This window comes from Desmodus rotundus, chromosome 3 (genome assembly GCF_022682495.2).
Source record: "Desmodus rotundus isolate HL8 chromosome 3, HLdesRot8A.1, whole genome shotgun sequence".
Classification (NCBI taxonomy): domain Eukaryota; kingdom Metazoa; phylum Chordata; class Mammalia; order Chiroptera; family Phyllostomidae; genus Desmodus; species Desmodus rotundus.
The window spans coordinates 158,658,874-158,680,431 of record NC_071389.1 but is presented as its reverse complement, the minus strand read 5'-3'; the positions used below and the strand labels follow the sequence as shown (position 1 = coordinate 158,680,431).

Here is a 21,558-nt window from a genome sequence, read left to right as displayed (position 1 = left end):
CATGAAGGCGAATAAGGCAGATCTAAATTTACAAACATGGAAAGATGTTCAGTAAATGTTACATAAAAGCAGCAGGTGACAAAGTAGCGTGAGTATATGACCCTATTTCTAGACCAACATAGAACATAAGTCTGGCAGGAAATGTTTCAATATGTTAAAAGTTCTTATCTCTACATAATTTTTCATATTATTTGAATGTTCTCAATAAGCATGTCTAAATTCAGAAGTAAAAATGTTACTTGATATTTATTAGCACCTGGTAAGAAGTGTATCTTTAAAAAAATATTTATAAATTTCTTATGAAGAAAAAATAAGTACTAAAAATCATTAAGCAAAAATATTTGACTAATTAAGTTAGGTGGTTTGTTTTATTCATCCAATGCCAGTATGCTTTTCTTATTTTTTCTCATCTATAATGTAGGTGAGATTAGTATTCATTATAACCATTTAAAAAATTATCTTCATATCCAAAATAACTAGAATTATGCCAAGACATAAAGAAAGTACTCAATCATCATCAACTACCTGTTTAAGAGATTCATCAAATGAATGGTTCAGTAGTAAATATAAGCGTGGGCTTTATATCAATCTAATTTTCTATCTCTGTATCAATCCAATTTTCTAAGAAATTAAACCATTAATATATTAATTTTAGACAGGTATTAGGTTCACAGACATATTGGCTAGCCTTATTAGATTTGTTTTAAAATCTAGAGTACCTATTTCCTGTCCTGAGTGAGTGATATTTACCATGAGAGAATATCTATTAAAAGAACACAGTTTTACTCACTGGAGGAAAAAACCAAATCTTTCTGGATAGTATATTGAAGTAAGGTTATCCATCAGTTAACAGTAGGGAGTGTTCAACGTTTGGTCTTCGAGATGCCAATCTCCCCGAGTTTAGGAAATACTATGACTTACTTCTCCCCAGCTTCCATAGGCCCACCGTGGACAAGGACCTGAGTCACAGTGCTTGGACTCGGGGGGTTTGGTGGCTGCATCACAGTAATGAGCATTTTGTCCATCTTCGTCCTGGCAGACCACAACTCGACGCTGGACACCTCCTGCACAACTGCTAGAACACTGGAAAGACAAAACACGCAGACTACAGTTCCACATCGTGAAGTCAGGTGGTGGAAAACATTAGTATTTGACTCAGATTCAAACTCCCCACATTAAAGTGCCCCTCGCTGCAATCATAACTTGAATCGAGAAAATATGTCACAACACTTGAGTTTTACCAGGGGCTCGTTAGAATCTGTTGATGACAAGGTGATGTTTTAAAGCTTGCAATCGGAAATTCACCTTTGTCCTAAGTATTAAGTAAAAGGAGTGAAAGTTTTAAGGTCTCAGCATGAAACAATAAATAGTGCTGTTACTTAACTTGTATTCCTGTGGTTTTCTTCATTTCATGTCATTAATGTCATGTGAGACATGAAATACAATTGTACCTTCTGTCGTTGATCGTGATTTTACACCAGCTGGCTGCACTGCTATCACTTTCTAGGTTTGATTTTTTCTCATAAACCTTCATAGTCTTAAAACATTTTCTTTTGCTTTTATTAAAATGGACTGGAATCTGGTTGTTTTTAAGGGCATTCTTCTATAAGCATAATATCACAGTAGTGTATAATTCAATACGAACTCTGGGGACTTGTTACCTATATTAAAACTTGCTTAATCCCTGTAAGATTTAAACTATTGATCTTCAGATAAATCTGGCATGGGAAGCATTTGGTGTCATGACATAATATCCGTTAAAAGGCTACAATATAACAAAATTATGGGATTACTGTAACTCAATAAAGATGGCTTACTGATCCCCACGGTCCTGTTCTCCACTGGTTTCCTCTGATTGATGGGTGGGCCCCCCACTTTTCATTATCTTCCAGTTTGTGAGTTAATGGAAAATTCCTGCCTGGAAAATGGTTTGGCTGCTCAGAGAGGCTTGGAAAGTTGCTGTACACGGGCGGGCAGGCTGCCACTTCACATTCTTGTTCGGCTGAAGGGCGGACTTCAGGATCACAGTAATTCTCATTAATTGGCTGATGATACCTGATGCATAAAACTTGTCGATTTGTTTTTCCAGGGCCACAGGAAGCTGAACACTGATCACAAAGTTAGACAACATTTGTAATGTAATAAACTGCAATATTACTAAGTATCAAATATTTTTACTTTTTAATTTTCAATTACAATTAACATTCAGTATTATCTTATTTGAGGAGTGCAGCATAGTGGTTAGACATTTGTATAACTTACGAAGCGATACCCCTCTACTACCCTAGTACCCACCGGCTACCATGGATAGTTATTACAATATTACTGACTGTATTTCCTATGCTGTATACACCCTCTGTGACTATTTTGTATCTGCCAATTTGTACTTAATTATATTTAGATTTTTCACTTTATTTTATTCTCTCATAAAAATACTTACAGGTGACCAGTTCCCTGTCTGCCACTCCCCACAAGGGCTAAAACAGACAGAGGTTTCAGCAGGGCGAGGTAAATGTGCGCAGTGTGATTCATCTGCTATTCCGTCATGAACGTCGCGGCAGCTTACGTAGCGGGCTTGATTCCCTCTTCCACAAGACGCGGAGCACTTAAAAAAACCGATTTATACCAAGGTGTGATATAGTACCTCTCCTGATTCCCTTCCACATAGCTGTTGCTCAAATTTCTAAAGCAACAAGTTTCTTGAAAAGTCAAATTGTAAATGGTATTTATTGCCTGGCACGGATTCTGAGTCAATGACAGGGCAGTGAATATCCCACTCAGTTCAGACCATAAATTTCACAACTCAAATATTGACAATAATGATAAAAAAAAGCATTCAACTTCTTAGAATACTCATGAGTTACTTGCAAAATTAGAGATATAAAAAAATGCTTTATGTAAGAGAATGTTAAGATATTTAAAATATCTTTGAAGACCTAATAGAGTAGATATGAACCCATAATCTGTTCAGAGAATATGCAAAGCCTTGAAATATATGTGACATATGATCAAAGCTTTCAGTTTAGAAAAACATGTAAATGTCAGTAGTTTAAATAAAGGCTGATAAAAGCCTCATATCACATTTGCATCTTACAACAACCTGTGATATAGTACCCCATGTTGTCGATTAGGAAATGGACCCAGAAAACTTAAGTTTCTTGTCCAGAGACACAGAGGTCTTGAATGGCACAGCAGGAGTTGGGCATTAATGGTACCTAATTCTAAACCCCAAACTCCTTCCACACCATCAAAATACCTGAGAATGAATGCAGACATTAATTTGACAAATTTGTAGCAAGCATTTTGTTGCTGTCCAAAAGCCTCCAATAACAGAACCTCTGTAGCTTCTTAAAGAAATTCACTTACTGGAGTCCAAGAACCGTATCGCCACTGCGCTAGCTTTCCCATTGGAACAGCTGGTAAGGAAGTGGCCCCAGTTTTAGGGATAATTGGGCAAGGTGTCACTATGCAGTCCTATTCAAAAGAAAAATTGATATCATAAAACATGAATCAACTAATCACTGATGTATTTTATATCCTATACTTCATTTATTTTTCCACATCTATTTCAAGAACAGTTGCAAACAATGTAAACGTATCTCCCTTCCACCCTACCTGCCTCCCTCGCCCAGCTAATGTACAAAGTAATGTCAAGGGCTTGAAGATCACAGTATGTCTCTGAATCTTCAAGTTTGGGTCATTTGTTTGATGGATGAAAAGGAAAAGAGCAATAGGTCTTCAAAAACATCACTGACCTGAAACATTCGGAATGAACACAGATACTACCTTAAATAATACGACACACTTTAAAAGTTCATAATATTCATAATAGATATTGTCCTTCTGCAGGTCAAAGGATGGAAATATATGTTTAAGGAGTGACCCAAAGGAAGATAAAAAAAATTGAAAAGTCATTACCAAAGCTGCAAAGTGGGCAAAATCATGAACAGTAACTGCTCTCTGTCGTGCATGCACCCACATTCTTAAGGCATTAGAGGGAAAGATACACGTGGAAATAATGTTAACACATCCATAATCCTCCTATATCACAAATCTTTCTCTTACAATCCATGAAGACGCGTGTCCTTTACCTGCCTGTCACTAGGGCGACCGGCTCCATGGCACAATCTGTCATCCAGCACCGCGCTAAGTAGCTCGTGGACACACTTAACAGCACGCATCTGATGCCCACGTCCACAGGTGGCCGTGCACTGAAGAAGGAGCAGGTATCGAACACCATTATCATTTCAAAATTGCATAAATTTTTAATGGATACATAGTTAATAATATACTTTCAGTCTATCTTTTTACTACTTTTTGACACTAGATGCCAGACTAAATATTAGCAAATTTGCTGTATATATTTATTCAAATATATGAAAATACTAATAAAATATTAAAGTTAAAATGGACAGTTATTATCATATCTTTAAAACATTATCATGTTAAAATATCAATAGAGGCCTGACATTTGGAGGCAGAGTAAATGAAACGTAGGGAAACTAGATACTCTTCAAAGTCTCCCTGGTGTACCTGTCTACGGATATCCTGGTTGGCCAGAAAGAGAAACAGGTGGGTCCCGGAACAAAATAGGCCTGAAGTGTCACTAGAAGCACAGTGACAAAACGGAAGCTGCCCTACTCTAGGCACATCACGAGACGGCAGGGTTTTTTGGAAAAGAATAATTCTGGGAAAAAGAAAAGGCACCAGAAAGAGCAGAAAAACAAATATGAGATGGACTGACTCTGTGAAAGAAACCATAGATATGAGTTTAAGGAGCTGAGCAGGGCTGCTGAGGACAGGACCCTGTGGACATCCTCCTTCACAGAGTCGCCAGGAGTCAGCACTCAGCAAATTCCAAAGAGGTGAAGAAGGAAGGGCGTGAGGACAAAGTTAAAGCGATGATGAGAGGTTTCCCATCAACTGTGGCAACCTCCCACAGGAAAATGAACTCCACCCCACCCCATCCAGCCCGACCACTGCTCATCCTGCAGATTCCTACCTCCCCTTGTCTAAACAATGCCTATTCTAAGTACAGTGAGGATAATTTAGACACAGAACATGAAAATATTTATAAACACACTGATGAAAGCATAAAATCTGTAGCATTTTTGTTAACGAAAGTAAATCCCAAAGCAAAGCTGAAATGTTTACCAGAGCAAATTAATAGCACTAGTGAGAAATTCTGCAGATAGGGTTCACTATTTCAGTGGCGACTTTCCAGGAAACCAATCCACATCCAGCTGCATCCCCGAAAAGAATGAATGTACCACAGTGTTCGTGTTACTTGGCAAAGATGGATTAAATCAGAAACACCCTTATCATATACTCACAGAACCCCATGGTCCTACTTGCCAAGAAGCACACGTGTGGAGCTCACAGGGTCTCAGAGACTCAGGCTTGATGCTCAGATTACAGAAGCCATCACTCAAACGATCTTCATTCAGTTGACACCACACCTGCCGCTGCTTTGTTCCTTTTCCACAGGTAACGAGGCACTGTAAGAACACAACTGACCGTTACTTACTTTCAGTGTTAATACAGTGCCGTACACAATGATACCATGATTAATTTGCATATGATGATACAGTTGAAAGACCATCCCTAAAGACATTTTCCCTTCACTCCTCCAGAGATATTCACTGGATAAGATCAGCCACCCCAACCTGCTGTCCAAATCCCAGTGCCACATCTCTCTGTCCTAGAAACAAAGCTACAAAAATAACCTTTGAATTAGTATGTATCCAAGGCTATTGTGCACAGTGGGACTTTCTTATCAAAATGGTTATAGAGTAAACACAAGTTAAGGTCATTGTTAGCCAAGTACTGTAAATATTTCAAGAACATACCACTTACTAATTTTTATTGTCCTGATAACGGAGTTATTTACAAAACAATAAAATAAGTTTAAATAGGTTTGAAGTACATAAAGCATTATATATTGCAAAGCTTTCCTACACATTATCATGACAGCTCTAAGCCTCGTGTGTTTAATGTTACCTCACTCCACTCACTGGTAGCCCAACTGGGACAGGAAAATTCATTGCAATTCTCTATGGTCCCTTGGGGACGATCCTGGCATTCTTGGTCAGCAAGACGGTGGCCAAAGTTGTTCATACAGTAAGATTCTCGAGACCTTTCCCCTCCTCCACAACTCCTGGAACACTGATTAAAAAACAAACCAAAAAAAAAAAAATTGGTAAGAAACAGGAAAATAAACTTAACACAAGCATACTTTAGAGTAACAAATTTTTAATTGGAGGGAAAAAGGGGTAATTGTTCTTAAGTAATACTTCTCATTTGTACCTGGGACCATTCAGAATAATGCCACCTTGCTAAGACACAGGCACCGTGGCAGGGTTCTCGTGTGGGAGGTTTGAGCTGGTCACTGCAGTGGTGGTCATCTACTGGAACAGTCTGTCCTTTATGAACGGAATACCTCATGCAGTGGACATCCAAGGACCTGTATCCTTGACCACAGTGGGATGAACATTCACTTTTGCCGATGATGTGCCACCTAAAGGAATTTATTATACTTGAGGTGTGCCAATTAATGCAATTAAAAAAAAAACAGGAGAAACGCATGCATGCCATTCAATTCTTAAAATTGTGTTGGAGTTGATGAACAAGCCATCTGAAAATATTTTATATATCATTGAATTAGAGATATAAAAAGTTCTTAGATATTATATATCCCAAACTTTCATTTTATAGATGAGAAAATGAGGCCCAGAGGTGTTGTGTATTCGGATGGTATAAGCACTTTGTTAGACATACCACTTTTTCCCAAATAAATCTAACTTGCTCTCTAAATATATAAAAATGTAGCTGGTGTGGTGAAAGCCACAGACAGGGAGCCAGCACTATGCCTACTGACCATGGCACTTGGTGGTGGCTTAGGAGGCATGTTCAAGAAACCCTAAGCTTTGCCAAAAAGAAGTTTGAAAACAACTGGTTGAGATCAAGATTACCCAATATTCTAGTGGCAATAATTGGATAATTAAGTCTGAATATATTTGACTTGTAATCAGGTAGTGTCTCCCTCTATAGTTATGATCAGGGAATACTAAGAATCTGACTGCATGCATAAAGCTTTTCAAAGTTGGTAAACTAGGGTTTTGCAGAACATATCACATTTCCTTATTTATTCATGCGATCTATTTTTAGACATGTTTTCAGGGAAAACATTTTTTTCCACAAGTAAAATCAGCTAGTTTTTACCCAATCAATCCACTTATAGTGCAGCAACCAATCAAGCAATAGTAGTGTACAGGTTTAACAAAGCACGGGATTCACGGAGTTCATTTCCATCCCCAAGTATCTCAAGGGCTTCACTGTGCTTCACTCGACTGCAGCGCAGTGATGCAACTTACACAGGCAGTTCTACCACTAGGCTTTCTCTATGTGTCTTCAAACGTCATTGCAAATATATACAAACTTTCATCCTTTGTGGTTGAAGGAGGTTCTGACCATTTTCATGTTAATTGTCACCTGCCAGATGGGTTATTGTTCTTAGCTTCACTCTAAGACAAGTCATATACACACACACACACACACACACACACACACACACACACACACACACACACACACACACACACACACACACACACACACACACACACACACACCCCCCCCCCCCCCCCCCCCCCCCCCCCCCCAAGGACAAGAAATTCAAGTTAGAAGTGCAGGCTTCCCTGCTATGATCTAGGTCATGTTCCTTAATGTTTAATGGACACAAGGCTGTTAAAGTTGATGTTTCTATCTATTAATTCTCTAAACCTCAAACTTTAAAAACTCACTGGTTCATCAGTTAAATGGGAATTACAGTATCAGGCTACAAAATGTATTGTTTCAGGTCTTTAAACCATGAATTTTCAGATTAGAGTTTACCTACATATATTTAACATGTCATTTTGTTTCTATTTCCTAGTCAAAATGCTGAGGCCCCTATACTTGTATCCAACAACTATGAGCAAACATTCAAACCAACTGCTGAGTTTCCTAAGTTCGTGAGCCTGACATTTCTTAATGGCAGGGACAGAGGGTGGACATTAATCACATGTACATTCTGTGCCAGGCATTGCACCAGAGGCTTTGCATCTTATCTCATTATTGACTTTAGTCCGGTTATATCATTTCTCTTTACCTTAGTTCACAGTCAGTATTGCACCTTTCAGTCACAAACAGTGGAAGTGGTAGGTGGTCACATCTTTGACTGGACACTACCATAAGATCACTCTTACGTACGCAGGTAATTTTTCTTCTATGAAGACCTTGGCCAACGTCAAGTGAAAATGTTAAAAGAAAAAGAAAAATTTATATAAGTAGATGTTCCATGATTATTTAATTCTGCTAATAGCCTAAAGAGAGAAGGCAAGAAGAGAGAAGGCATTCCGCTGAGAAGGCAAAAAACCCAATGCAGCATATAGGACGGACTAGCACGTTACTCTCATCAGGAATGACTTTCTATAATGAGCAGCTCAATCCTGAAACACTGAGGGGTTTGCTTAGTGAAGAGACCTAAGAAAAGTGGGACAGGTATGGATGGAGCAGACAGACATTTATTATAGCTGGATGGAGTGGTTGTTAGTGGAGAACTGAGTGGCCAGGGCGGGCGCGGATATTGTATGGTACACGATGTTGTTGTTCCCCCATTGCTTGTTCCCCTGTTCCCAGGAAGAGAATTGCACATCTCCACTTGCTGCACCATTACGGTAACTTCCTGTGGGAGGAGCATACTTCCCTGCCAATGACATGCCAACCTGGTAGGGGACGTGACCTAATCCAGTTCCAGGCGGAAGCTCTAAAAGCCACGGCCTGCTTCTGCCAGCTGTTTCCCTTCCCCTGTCTCCAAGACCGCCTTTCCCAGAGGCACCGATCTTTCAGCCTGGAGTCAGGAATGCGAAAGGTGTGGACAAACAACAAGATCAGTGGTTGTCACAGGTTCGAGGGGGGACGGAGGGAGGCATTTCTTGTACAGTGAAAGAATTCTGGGTGATACTGTAATAGTGGATGCATGTCATCATACACTCATCAAAACTCCAGACTGTACAACCAACAGCGAACTCTAGTGTAAACTATGGACTTTAGTTAATAATAGCATTAATTGTATCAACTGTGCAACACGAGTACAAGATGTTAATAGCGGGGATAAGGGTGGGGAGTGGAAGAAGGGAGATTACAGGAAATTTCTGTACTTTCTGCCCAATTTTTCTATAAACCTAAAACTGCTCTAGAAAATAAAGTCACAAATAAAGAAGAGTCATAGACAATTAAACAACCAAAACAAAACATGAGCGAGAAATACACCTGTGTTGGTCTACACCATTGAGATCTGGCAGTGTTTGTATGCCGCATAACCCCAGCAGAACTAAGACAAGTGGTTATACCAGGTCAGAGTAAACTTCACACGTTCTGCAATGAGGAGACAGGAAAGACTTTAATCAGTCAGTCACACGATCAAATTTCTGTATTATCAAAGTTCAAGGATATACTCCCAGACAGCTAAATGTGAACATACATGTTCATCTCTGGTCCTTCCTAAATGCCATCTGAAATAACCATATGGGAATACTGAACAGGCATAAACCTAAAAGAACACAATGAATAAAAAATAAAACACAGTAGGCAAGAAAAGGAAATTCTGAATATCAAAAGCGGATGGAAACAACTGTTTAACAAAGCCAAGAAAGCTGAAACTTAAGCCTGCGTGGAGGGGAAAGTGAATAAGAAACAACCCATTCCTGCCACAGGATCCAAGAAAATCCCAGGAATCACAAACACCAGTTCCTCTGAGGAGGTAAATGTGTGAGGGGTGGGCCTGGAAAACCGCAGAACTGATTGAACGTGGTTACAAAGGATGGTGAGACTCCCACCCTTCTGGCTGGAAGCAGCACTGGCCAATAAAAACGGCATGTGAGCCACATATGCAATTCTACAGTTTCTAGTCCTCACAATAAAAAGCAAAAAGATATTGGTGAGATTAAATATCCAAAAGTGATAGCTTCAACATACCGGTATTGATGATATATTTTACAACATATTATTGTTAATCATCTATTTACATCAAAATTATTGATGACATATTTTATATTTTTACATACTAAGTCTTCAAAATCTGTTGTACGTTTCATAGATAGCACGTTTCAGTAGACTAGCCACACACGCCTAGAGGCTAATACAGCTCCACAGAAGGTGAGCTGGAGGGCGCAGACGGCTGGCGGAAGCTGGGGAAGCACTGCACTGAAGATGGGGGGGCAAGTAGAAGTCTTTATACTGAATGATGACATCCAGGCCCACTGGGGTCTCTTCATTTCCCTCTAGCTCCCGGCCAACTTGTATGGTGCCCCGGGCCTCTCATTGACCTTCAGAGGATGGGAGAATTCCCCTCTAGGGAGTCTCCTCAGTCCAAGAGAGAAGAACAATGGACAATGACATTTGGGACTTCTCGCCCAATGACGCATGGAAAAGGCTACTTAGCGACCCAATTACTTGATAATGAGGCCCCTCGTTGACTTGTAGGACCCACACGTGATTCTCAGTATTTTAGTCATAAATATGAAAAAGCAAGGAAAGGGTCAGCAGATATTTTAGGAAAACCACTAGCACGAAGGAGGCCAAAATAAAAACAAAGTGGAACTAAAGTGAAACAGGTATGTCAGGAAGCAAAAGACAACTTACAAGCTATGAGTAATACTCTCACAGACACAGATATTACATCCATGAAACAAAAGCAAGATTTGTGAGAAGAAATATTGAGAAAACAATGTAAGTTGATTTATTGATGATAGCCATTCTGACCTGTGTGGGATGGTATCTCATTGTGGTTTCAATTTGCATCTCTGATGATTAGTGATGTTGAGCATCTTTTCATATGTCTATTGACCCTCTATATGTCCTCTTCGGAGAAATGTCTATTCAGGTCCTTTGCCCATTTTTTAATTGTTTTTTTTGTGTGTGTGTGGTTGTTTTGGTCTTGAGTTTTATAAGTTCTTTATAAATTTTGGATATTAACTCCTTATCAGATGTATAGGCAAATACGTTCTCCCATTCTATGGGTTGTCTTTTTATTTTGTTGATGGTTTCCTTTGCAGTACAATAACTTTTTAGTTTGATGTAGTCCCATTTGTTTATTTTCTTTTGCTTCCTTTGCGAGAGGAGATATATCAAATAAAATATTTCTACAAGCAGTGTGTGATATTTTACTGCCTATGTTTTCTTCTGGGATTTTTATGGTTTCAGATCTAACATTTAAGCCTTTGATCCATTTTGAACTTATTCTTGTGTACTGGCAAGGATGTGGAGAAAGGGGAACCCTTTTGCATTGTTGGTGGGAATGCAGGCTGGTGCAGCCACTGTGGAGTGCTGTATGGAGGTACCTCAGATAATTAAAAGGGATCTGCCTTTTGACTCAGATCCCACTTCTGAGAATATATCTGAAGGAACCCAAAACACTAATTGAAAAGAACATAAGCTCCCCTATGTTCACTGCAGTGTTATTTACAATCATGGAGATATGGAAGCAGCCCAAGTGTCCATCAGTAGATAAGTGGCTAAAACAACTATGTGATATTTACACAATGGAATACTACTCAGCCATAAAAAAGAAAAGTTTACCATTTGCAACAAATGATAGACCTGGAAAACATTATGCTAAGTGAAGTAAGTCAGGCAGAGAAAGACAAATACCATATGATTTCACACATTTGTGGAATCTAATGAACAAACTGAACTAACAAGCAAAATAGAGACAGACTCACAGAGAGCAGGCTGACAGCTCTGGGGGATGGTTTGGGAGTGGATGGAACAAAAAGGACTCATGGATGGACAACAGTGTGATAACTATGGGGCAGTGAGGGGTATAAGCAGGATAAATGGCAGTGGAAAAAATACAATATTTTTTTTAAAGCATAGGGTTAAGCCAAAAAAAATCCCCAACAATGTAATTAAGGAAAAGAAATTAGAAAATAAGTGATCAATCCAGGAGATCAAATATCCAAATAATACAAATTTTGGAAAGATGGAAGAGAAATTTAATGTGAAAAAAATTATCAAAGAAATGATGTGAAATTTTCTCAAGTCAAATAATGTTTCCAAATTGGAATAGCATCCTAATAACCTAGGAAACCAGATGAAAGACACACCCACATCAAGGCACATTGTCCTGACGTTTCACACCACCAGAACTAAAGAGATAGTCCCCAAGACTTCCACAATAAAAAGCGTCACAGGAAGTCAGAAAACAAGACTTTCAGAATTGTGAAGGAAAATAATCTAACTTAGAATTTTATGTCAGCCAAACTACCAGTCAGGTGTGAAAATAGAATAATTCCATTTTCAGATATTAAAAGTCTCAAAAAAACTATCTTTTTTTGCCAGGAAAATATTGGGGGATATATTCCACCCAATGGGGGAATTAAAATTAAAAAAGGAGGAATTCATGGGATTTAGAAAACAGGAAATTCAACAGAAAAGAAACTTGAAAGGACTTCCTTGTTTAATAATGAAAGGAAAACACAGGATGACAGCCATGTAACAGGCGTAAAAAAGCAACATTAATTAGAGCAACAGAAAGAGGGCCACGGTCGCAATAGATGAAGAAAAATTTAAACTGATAGATTAAACCATAGACAAAATTTATAGGGCTCACCAAAAGTCTGAGGAATGATAATTTTCAGTACAGAAAAACAAGCAACCAAATAAAACAGAGGAATTTTAACTTTAGAGAAACCAAAAGCTACACAAAAAGAGAATATTAATCACGGTATCGCTATATGGCAATAGAATTAATAGTTCCCTCTGCCGTGCACACAGGTGTTTGAAAGACCTCTCCTGGTTCAGATGCCCATCCATCTCCCCATGTCTTGCCCCGCCCTCCATTTTGCACCTTGTTCTCTGCTTGGTGTGTTCTCCACATTTTAGAATGTCCCTTCATCCCCTGTCCCACGGACTTATTCCTAGCTTTCCACATCCACTGCCACATACCTGCGCACCCACTCAACCCTCAAAATTGGCCCCCCAAAACCTCCATTCTCTCCTGTAAAGCATATCCAAGGGCCTTTCTGTGAAAATGAATTCCTTCTCCTCCTATGTTATCGAAGCTCTTTGTTCCTAACTCCTCTCATTTATCCCAATTGGCGCTGCATCATGCATCTCAGTATCCTTCCTTTGAGACACTACCCAACCAGAACACCTGCTTCCCACATGATCATTCTGGATACCACTGTACCAGCACCACACAACCAAGGCTGTGCCTCTTCTGAATAGGACGCCACAGTTCCCTGGGCACCTTGAGGTCAGTTGCTTAGACCGTTCCTCACATTCCCATCCTCTGTGGTCCCTGCTTCTGGCCACCCACCTGCTCACAGCTCATTTCCACACTGTTCTCGGTAGCACACTGTGTTCGGTAGCATCGTCTCCTCCGAACCACTGCTCTCCTAATTCTCAAAGCTTTTCTCTGCTCCCCATGGGAACTGCTGTTCCATTCTATACAAACTTCCCAATATCTTCAGATTTAATCTCCTCACAAATGGCTCCCTCCACCTTTTTGGTGGTCCTCTCTGGGTCTGCCGGTAGCACTGCACTTATCATTAAAAAATAAGGTAATCTACTCAGACTCTGTTTCATCTGCTAGACTTTAAAACTTGAATTCAGAATGGGGGACCTTATTAATAACCTGAAGCAAAGTAGTCCCTCCATAAATGTTTACTGATGTGAACAGAGAGTATTGTACAATACTCTTAAGTAAGTACCCATAATTACAGATCATTAAGGACTCCAGTCTTTTCATTTTCTCTCCTTACTGTAAGCTTCTCATTTCCTACTATGCCCCTTTCAGTAATTCATGCCCTCATACAAATATGTGTCTCTTGTGGCCACAGAAGGACAACAAAAGAATGAAAGGATATTTGGTCCTCTGACACCAAAAGGAGGAGACAGGTGGCTGGGGAAGCATGTGGAGGGGAGTTATCCTTTCACTGGGACACTGTATCCAAGTTAGAGACACTTTCTGTGACTGTAAGACAGTGTGAAAAGACAGGAAAGAGGCAGTAATGCGGAATGTTGAAATGGGTAGAGACAAATGAGGTTGTTAAGTATGAGAAAGAGAAAACAAGTGGGAGAAAAGGAGGCAGGGGAAAGGGACAGGAAAGCTGTGCAGTGTGTGTGTGGTATACATGTGTGTGGACAGTGGAAAAATGCTTCCAGACAGTGGAAGCCAGACTGAAAAGTACCCCCAATGATACGCGCATGCACAAACTTCAGTCTCTTTTAACGCCAGAGTACCTTGACACATTTTGGTACAGTCCTGCCAGGGTCCATGTGGGTCCCAAGCAAACAGGTTGTTTTTCTCTTCCACAGGGACATTGAAGGAATAACGTACATCAGGGTTGTATAAATTACCCACACACAAAACCTCAATAAAAATACAAAGGAGTACACAATTAATTCATAAAATATATAGTCTTACAAGGTATCATTTTATATTTAATGATAAATGCCAAGGGATTAACCATAACAGTTTACTAATATGATTAAACCTAAGTCTTATTAACAATTACTGAGAACTTACCTGCAAAACAAGTTCTTCTTCCAGCCGATCAGTACTGTTAATTCTTTCAACAGAGTTGTTTGAACCACTGTATTCAAAAATAGCTCCTTGTACATTGATTTCTTTTTTTGCCTTACTTACAACAAAATTTCCATTCAAAAGAAAGTTCCCTTGAGTGTCAGATAATGCTGTAAAAGAACGGGACTCATGAAACAAGAAAACCAGTCACCAGCACAGAAACATTTTTTAACTTCTAAAATTCAAATCCTTTTTTGAAATTAAGAATGTAAATGTAAATTACTACTGAGGCAATAAACTTTATTTTACTATAATATGGCATGTAACCCGTAAGTAGGGAAACTTCAGCATATCAGCCAAAGACACTAAAATAAATTCACCCCGCACTTTTCTATCTGAGGTGGGTGTCTTCTTCCCCAAGATGGGCAGCTTTGGGAGACACAGAGGAAGTGGGGAAACAGAAGGGAGTCAGGGACCCAGCAGACACCTCAGCTACAACAATCCTGCTCGGCAGTGGCAAGGAAAGAAGGAGCAGCGACACTGTGGCAATATTCCAGTTATACTTATCTTGGAAAAAAATGTACGGAGATTTAAATTCTAGGGTCAAAAAACCCCCACAAAACTTTTAAAGTCTAGGGTCAGTGTCTGAAAAGGCATGCCGTGACTACATGATTCTCTATATAAATGTCCAGATCTTTTCCGTGGAGAAGCATCCTATTACTGTGGATAAATTGTAAAGCACTGTGCTTTTTTACTTTTCAAGAGGATATATAATATTTTAAATTTTACACTAATAAAAACCCCATATTAGTCAAATACTTTTTGCTTGCTTTACTTATATCATATTTCTCAGTGGAAAAATAACGTGTTTGGAAAGCATTTGTTTGGTCTTCCAGGGAACCCCACCCAGGGCAGACAAGTTACCTATGGCTAAACTTTGTAGTAAATGCTACACCCCTTGAAAATGCAACCTTGAAGTAATTACTGCCAAATAAGTTTGATATTTTGATGTCTGTATGGACAATTATGACTGCCTTTATATCATACTACACTGAATTCAATGAAGGACCAATAAAGTTCTACATTTATCCTACAAAGGGTAAATTCCTCTACATAAAGCTGTACATTATCAAAAATGGACAGGCCTATTTAAAGGAGTATCAGTTGTATTAAAAGTAAGGGAAATAAACACAACCTTACTGAGAAAAACTGTATACATTTCATTACTTTTAGCTACCAAGCAAATTTCATAAATATGTTTTATAAATCCCTTCTAATGATTTCATGTTTATTTTGCTCATTTTAATTTGGATTTTGATATTGTCACTAGCATTTCTCTTACTAAGTATTTTGATATTTTATTGGTGAGCATCTCTAATTTTTAAACTTGGGCAGAATGTGTTTTCCATTCCTAAGAAGATACAAATATCTACATTTGGAACCTTAGACAGACAGATTAACTAAATGTAAAAGGATAATCAAAATATTTACACTTGATTCTAAGAATTCGAATTCTTTGCATTTGTATGGAGGTAAAATTTACATAACAAAATTAACCATTTTAGAGTGAACAATTCAATGGCATTTAGTGCATTCACAGTGTTTTCTAACCACTGTCTCTATCCAGTTCTAAAACTTTGTCATCACTCCCCCCCCCCCCACCGAAAATCCTGCATCCACTCAGCAGCTGCTCCCTTTACTTTCGACTTTATAATGCCAGTGTAATCCCTGAGATAAACTGCTCATTAAAGACTCAAATCCTCAGTTAGAAGCATTGGTTATTTGAACCAGTGTTTCGCATTTTGCTAATGTAAAGCAGGTACTTTAATTTCAGCTCTATACCACATGCTCTAGCGTGGGGAATTATACACAGGTCAATATTGAAGTATTATTAAGGAGAATGAAGAGGTTTGTAAAACATTCGCTTCATCTTTGGGCTTAAGAGAAATTCCTTAAACCTAAAAGCGAATTTCTAAATATAAATAAGAAATGAAATCTAACTCTACAAATAGCTGAGACAATATAAAGTGGGCCAAAAGTAGGTTTGCCGTTGTGTGTATGGAAAACACAGTAATTAATAAATATTAATACGAGGTCAGTTCTGTGCTTTGCATACTCACAACTGTAAAACTACTTTTGCCCTACCTGTATGCTATGACTATGTTCATTAACATCTAAAAGTATGAACCCATAGTTCTTTTTCTGTCTTTAACAAAAAAGCTTTTCAATAACTATACATTTAAATACTTTTGCTACATGGTAAAAAAAAATTAAGAAAATTCTTTAAAACATCTAACCCCAAAGAGGTCTCTAATTAATTTTAGATTAAAAGAAGAAAATTTATTTTAAATACACATGGAACTTTAACTGACTATAACTTTTCATTATCCAAAACACTCTCATGGGAATAAACTCAAATTCCCCTTTCAGAATTTAGTTCCATATTTTCAATAGGATACAGTATATAGCTCAGAAGAAAACACATATTGAGAGGCAGATGACTCGAGTTCAGTATGAACTGAAGTTGCATGTTGTTGAAAGGCCTCTTCTTGCCTTCCAAGAATTTACATCAACCGCAGACCTCCATGAAATCACACACAAACCACATATTGGTGCTGTTTACTAGGAGTGTTTACCAAGGTAATTGTCATCTTCTGGTTTTCCAGAATAGCTGTGCTGAAGAATGTCAATGTTTGTTGCTCCTGCGGGAATCTTTACAACAACATTATAACCTGCAATACAATTTTATACATGTTAACTCTCCCCCCCCAAAAAACAGAGGGCCCAGAGGCTATTACTGCTGAATGATCAAAACATTTCAATAGTGCAGACAGTTTCATTTTTTCTTTGATAAATGATGCCAATGCTTATTCATTTTAAAATCAATGCCTTACACAAATTACTAAGAATTGATGAAAAAGTGATTGTCATCTAGAAATGTACACAAGTTTGGAGTTCTTAAAGCACATCTCCTAATTTTTCTTATTTCTAAAATTCTGAATATAGAATGAGAATAAGGCTACTCTGGTAGTTCCTGAGATGTTTAATACCCATGTCCTTTTTAAAATTTGACTATCACTTTTACATTTTGTATTTCCTAAAGGTTTTTTAAAAAAAATACAGGGACCCAAATGCTATTCACAAATCAAGAAGACATGAAAATAGTTGGTCACTGCTGTAAGTGTACACAGAGACTTGGTAAACAGCAAAATAATGTGAGTTAATGAGAAACATATTTTTCTTAAGCTTTTAGTTTCTAGTGTAAGCAGAAATCCCTATAGCTACCTCTAAAATTTTATATTATTTTTAAGTCTGCTAACAAATTCTCCAGAGAAAAGTAAAGCATTTACTTGAGAGAAATGAAAATAACATTTCTATTTTATGAAAATTCACCAACACTGGCACTGATCAAAAGATGAGGAAAACTATATGAAACATAAATGAAGAAAGAATGGAAGGTTTTCAGTATGCCAAAAAACACTCATGTCATATAGTTGTCCAAATATTTTCATTTGCTCTAGTGATATAAATTCTAAGTTTTTCCTTTTCCCCCTTCTATTTAATAGATGAATAAAAGGAGTTGGATTTTTTCTTGTACACTAACTTTGACAAATATGGAATGAATTTAAGAAGAGGAAGTTTAACAGAGCTCAAATTTGCAACTCCAATATGAAATTTCCTTGCATGTTTTTAGAGCAGCCTTATTTATATTTAAAGCATCACATTAAAATATAAGGTGATAAATGGTCTGATGATTCTGTATACACTATATGGATATGGTTGTAGGTATTAGTAATTTTAATAATTAAGAATAATTTTAATTCATGATTTCTTAACTATAAAATATTCCTATGACCTTCACTATTTGTCTTTTCTATTTTTCAAGAAAGGAATTCCTAGACATGGCAAAAGTGACAAGATGAAGGCTACCACCAGGGGGCAGAGATGTGATAAAAGCTATTCAGACCCTGCAAATGAATTTAACATCTTTTTTCATTTGCAAACTGTTTAATTCACAGTACAATTTGGCAAGGTTAAATATATAATACTAATTTGGCACATGTGATTTCCTAAAGGAAAAAATGTTTTTCAGTGAATGTAGTCTCGACTTTGATAAATGTGTGCCGTTAGTTATAGAAAAGGGATCGAATATGTATGGCTCCTGTAGAATAATAAATCTTAACAACGAGCAAAATACGTAAAATCATCTAGTAACTAAGATTCATGAGCATCATCATAGTGTGAAGTGTACTAGACTTTTAATATAAATAAAAATGTAAATTTTGTTTTAAATTATACTGTTTAATCGAAGCAATTCACACTAACTTAAACAATGGTGCTTGAACACATGTGAATGTAATTTAAAACTGAACACTAAAACTGTAAAACATACATTTTTATTTTTCAAGGAAAAATTTAAAGAGCTGCTTTTATTACCGTGAAAAAAAAAATGCTTCCCAGAAAATTTTAGAATGGAAAATACCTGCTATATTCTCCTAACAATTTTGAAGAAAAGTTAAATCATGGCCAAATATCAATGAACTCTGTAATCTAGACTCTTCCTAAAAGAGCAAATGTAATAATAATTCTATATCCACATTTAAGTTAATGGTTTTATCCTGCACCTTCAATCAACATTTTCAATATATCATCAATAAGAAACATGATAGATATGACAGGTCATACCAAAAAAATTGTTCCAGTGATGAAGAAATAATTAAAAGCAAGTTTCCTGGAAATGTTATAAATATTTGCATTGTGGATTACAGGAACAGCAGTAAGAACACCTCAGTAATGGGGGGACTATTCAAACATCATTGTCAAATAGCAGTGGATAAACTCTAATAAAGGCTCCTAATAAATTTTAAAAATTGGATTTGCCTTGAGCCAGTGAATGTGTTAATTTAAGGACACATCTGGTATAAGATTTAATTTTTCATATTAGGAAATTTTTCTTTAACCATCATTTTTAACTAAGGGTATAGAGTAGACAAAACGATGACAATCGTTACTCGTATACCATCACTGTATAGACCATCACGATATCAAATACAGGGAGAGCTGGAAACAAATACACAGCCTACCGTAATGAGCGCTGTTGAAGGCCCCTGCCATGGTCCGGCAGGACGAGTCATCCCCGCCACACACGCCACATTTGTCTTTCCTGGCCTTGGAGTTTAGCACGTGATCACAGCCAGCTTGCTTCAAAATACAAAAATTAAAATTAATATTATAAAAAGGACTAATGACAAACATGGAGCTTTATAAAAATGTTCTTTTCTAGTAAGAACTTAAATTAAATTCTAATTTATTTAAATTCAATTAATAGGAGATTTGATACAGCAGGATTTTTTTTCATAATATCTACTAGTCTTGTTATAGATCAATATTTTCATCTGTCTGTTCCATGGTTGAAAAAGCAGGATTTTTTAAAGGGCCATCCACACACCTCCTGCATCAAAACCCCATGGGGTAGCACCTAGGAAGTCAGAGTCCCAGATTTCCTTAATGAAACCCTTGGAGGTAAAGCCTAGGAGTCCACATAGTAACCAACACTGACAGTGATGCTCATTATCCATCACTTGAAAACCACTCTTTAAAGAAGTGGAACTCAAAGGGGACAAACAGTGTGACTATGTAAGTAACACTTTAAAAATACCTCCAAAAAGAGGTCTTTCATGATTTTTTTTTAACTCATGACATTAGCACTCTGTGAATAAACTGAGTACAATTGAAATAAAGTTTATTTCTCCAAAATTAATATCTATAATGAAGTTTATGAAAAGAATAAATACATAAAGGTGAAAATAAATGGTTTGTTTCAGGAGTTTAAAAGCACAAGTGCGGATGGTATCTTCTGCAATAGCTTTTAGTTCTCTAGGCTACGCCTCTAAATTTAGTGATCAGAAAACTAAGAAAATCTTATAAACCTCATGAGTTTTTATATACAAGGCAAACACTTCCAAAATTAAAATTTCAACCAGATATTTTCTGAAAGTAGCATGCATCTATGTGTTCAGGTAATCATATTTTTTAAATGTTATATGACTTTATGCCATTAATTTAGATAAAACAAGTTTTTCAGTCCACTGAGTACCCTTTTTCTAGTATTTAAGGTATTTCCAATGTGCGAATTATTTTACATTCCTTTGAACATCTCATTAGTACTTTGTGGGCAACACCTTCTATCACCTGGGTAACTGGTATTAGATGTTTGGTTATTGGGAGAAATTGGCCCTAGCAAGTTCCACTTAACGGAAAGAATGAGTTCATAAAACTACATTTTTATCTGCTAGACAGCATTCACTGTCCTAGTTTTCAAATTCATCATCCGTTTTTAAGATTACCAAGTGCAATATGTGTGCTTTAATTCAGGGTCTCAGCTGCTCACCCAGAATCCTGTTAAATGGCCCACCTACCTCCAGTCTTCTCCTACCCCAGTACATTCTAAACATTCTACCATGAAAATCAAATTACATCTCTTGCTCAATCCAAATCCTTCTAAGAACCTCCAAGAACTTCAGGAAAAAGTTCATAGAATAACCACCAGCTAACCGCTACCTCCAACCCTGGTCCCTTACTTCCTCAACTTTCTAAAACCTACTCATCCTCAATAATTAGCTCAGTCCTCACACCCTGCATGAGCAGTCTCCAAAGCCTTTACCCACCTCCCCCTAAATAAGACATCCCTTCCTCAGTAACTCCCAGCCACCTTGCTGATGACTCAACAGCACTGCATTATACTTGTCTATCTGGCTATCTCCCTCACAAATCTGTGACCCCCTTGGAGGTTAGTACTCTGTTCCATCCTTTTAGCAACCACCTAGTAGGTACTCAGTAAATGATACATGCACCCAAGAGGTAAGAGAAAATAATGGAAAGAGGGAGGGACGATGTCACTGCTTTTAACACAGAGCAGGTAAAAAAAAAAGTCACTACGGAAGGTCCACTTGAAGGATCAAAAGGGTTTTACAACACTTGTGTCCTAA

At 37.6% G+C, this 21,558-nt stretch overlaps 1 protein-coding gene across 1 annotated transcript in view; it reads right to left on the bottom strand.

The window, feature by feature from the left end:
- ADAMTS20 (ADAM metallopeptidase with thrombospondin type 1 motif 20) overlaps nucleotides 1–21,558 on the bottom strand; it is a 158,820-nt gene that overhangs the window by 59,422 nt on the left and 77,840 nt on the right. The window contains exons 15-27 of the mRNA XM_024575808.3: nucleotides 19,654–19,771; nucleotides 17,206–17,301; nucleotides 14,573–14,739; nucleotides 14,287–14,416; nucleotides 8,150–8,276; nucleotides 6,307–6,517; nucleotides 6,001–6,165; nucleotides 5,334–5,498; nucleotides 4,092–4,211; nucleotides 3,367–3,474; nucleotides 2,441–2,605; nucleotides 1,818–2,108; nucleotides 922–1,083 (exon numbers count right to left, since the gene is read on the bottom strand). Coding sequence (XP_024431576.2) covers nucleotides 922–1,083; nucleotides 1,818–2,108; nucleotides 2,441–2,605; nucleotides 3,367–3,474; nucleotides 4,092–4,211; nucleotides 5,334–5,498; nucleotides 6,001–6,165; nucleotides 6,307–6,517; nucleotides 8,150–8,276; nucleotides 14,287–14,416; nucleotides 14,573–14,739; nucleotides 17,206–17,301; nucleotides 19,654–19,771 — 2,025 coding nt within the window. The remainder of the gene's footprint in view (nucleotides 1–921; nucleotides 1,084–1,817; nucleotides 2,109–2,440; nucleotides 2,606–3,366; nucleotides 3,475–4,091; nucleotides 4,212–5,333; nucleotides 5,499–6,000; nucleotides 6,166–6,306; nucleotides 6,518–8,149; nucleotides 8,277–14,286; nucleotides 14,417–14,572; nucleotides 14,740–17,205; nucleotides 17,302–19,653; nucleotides 19,772–21,558) is intronic.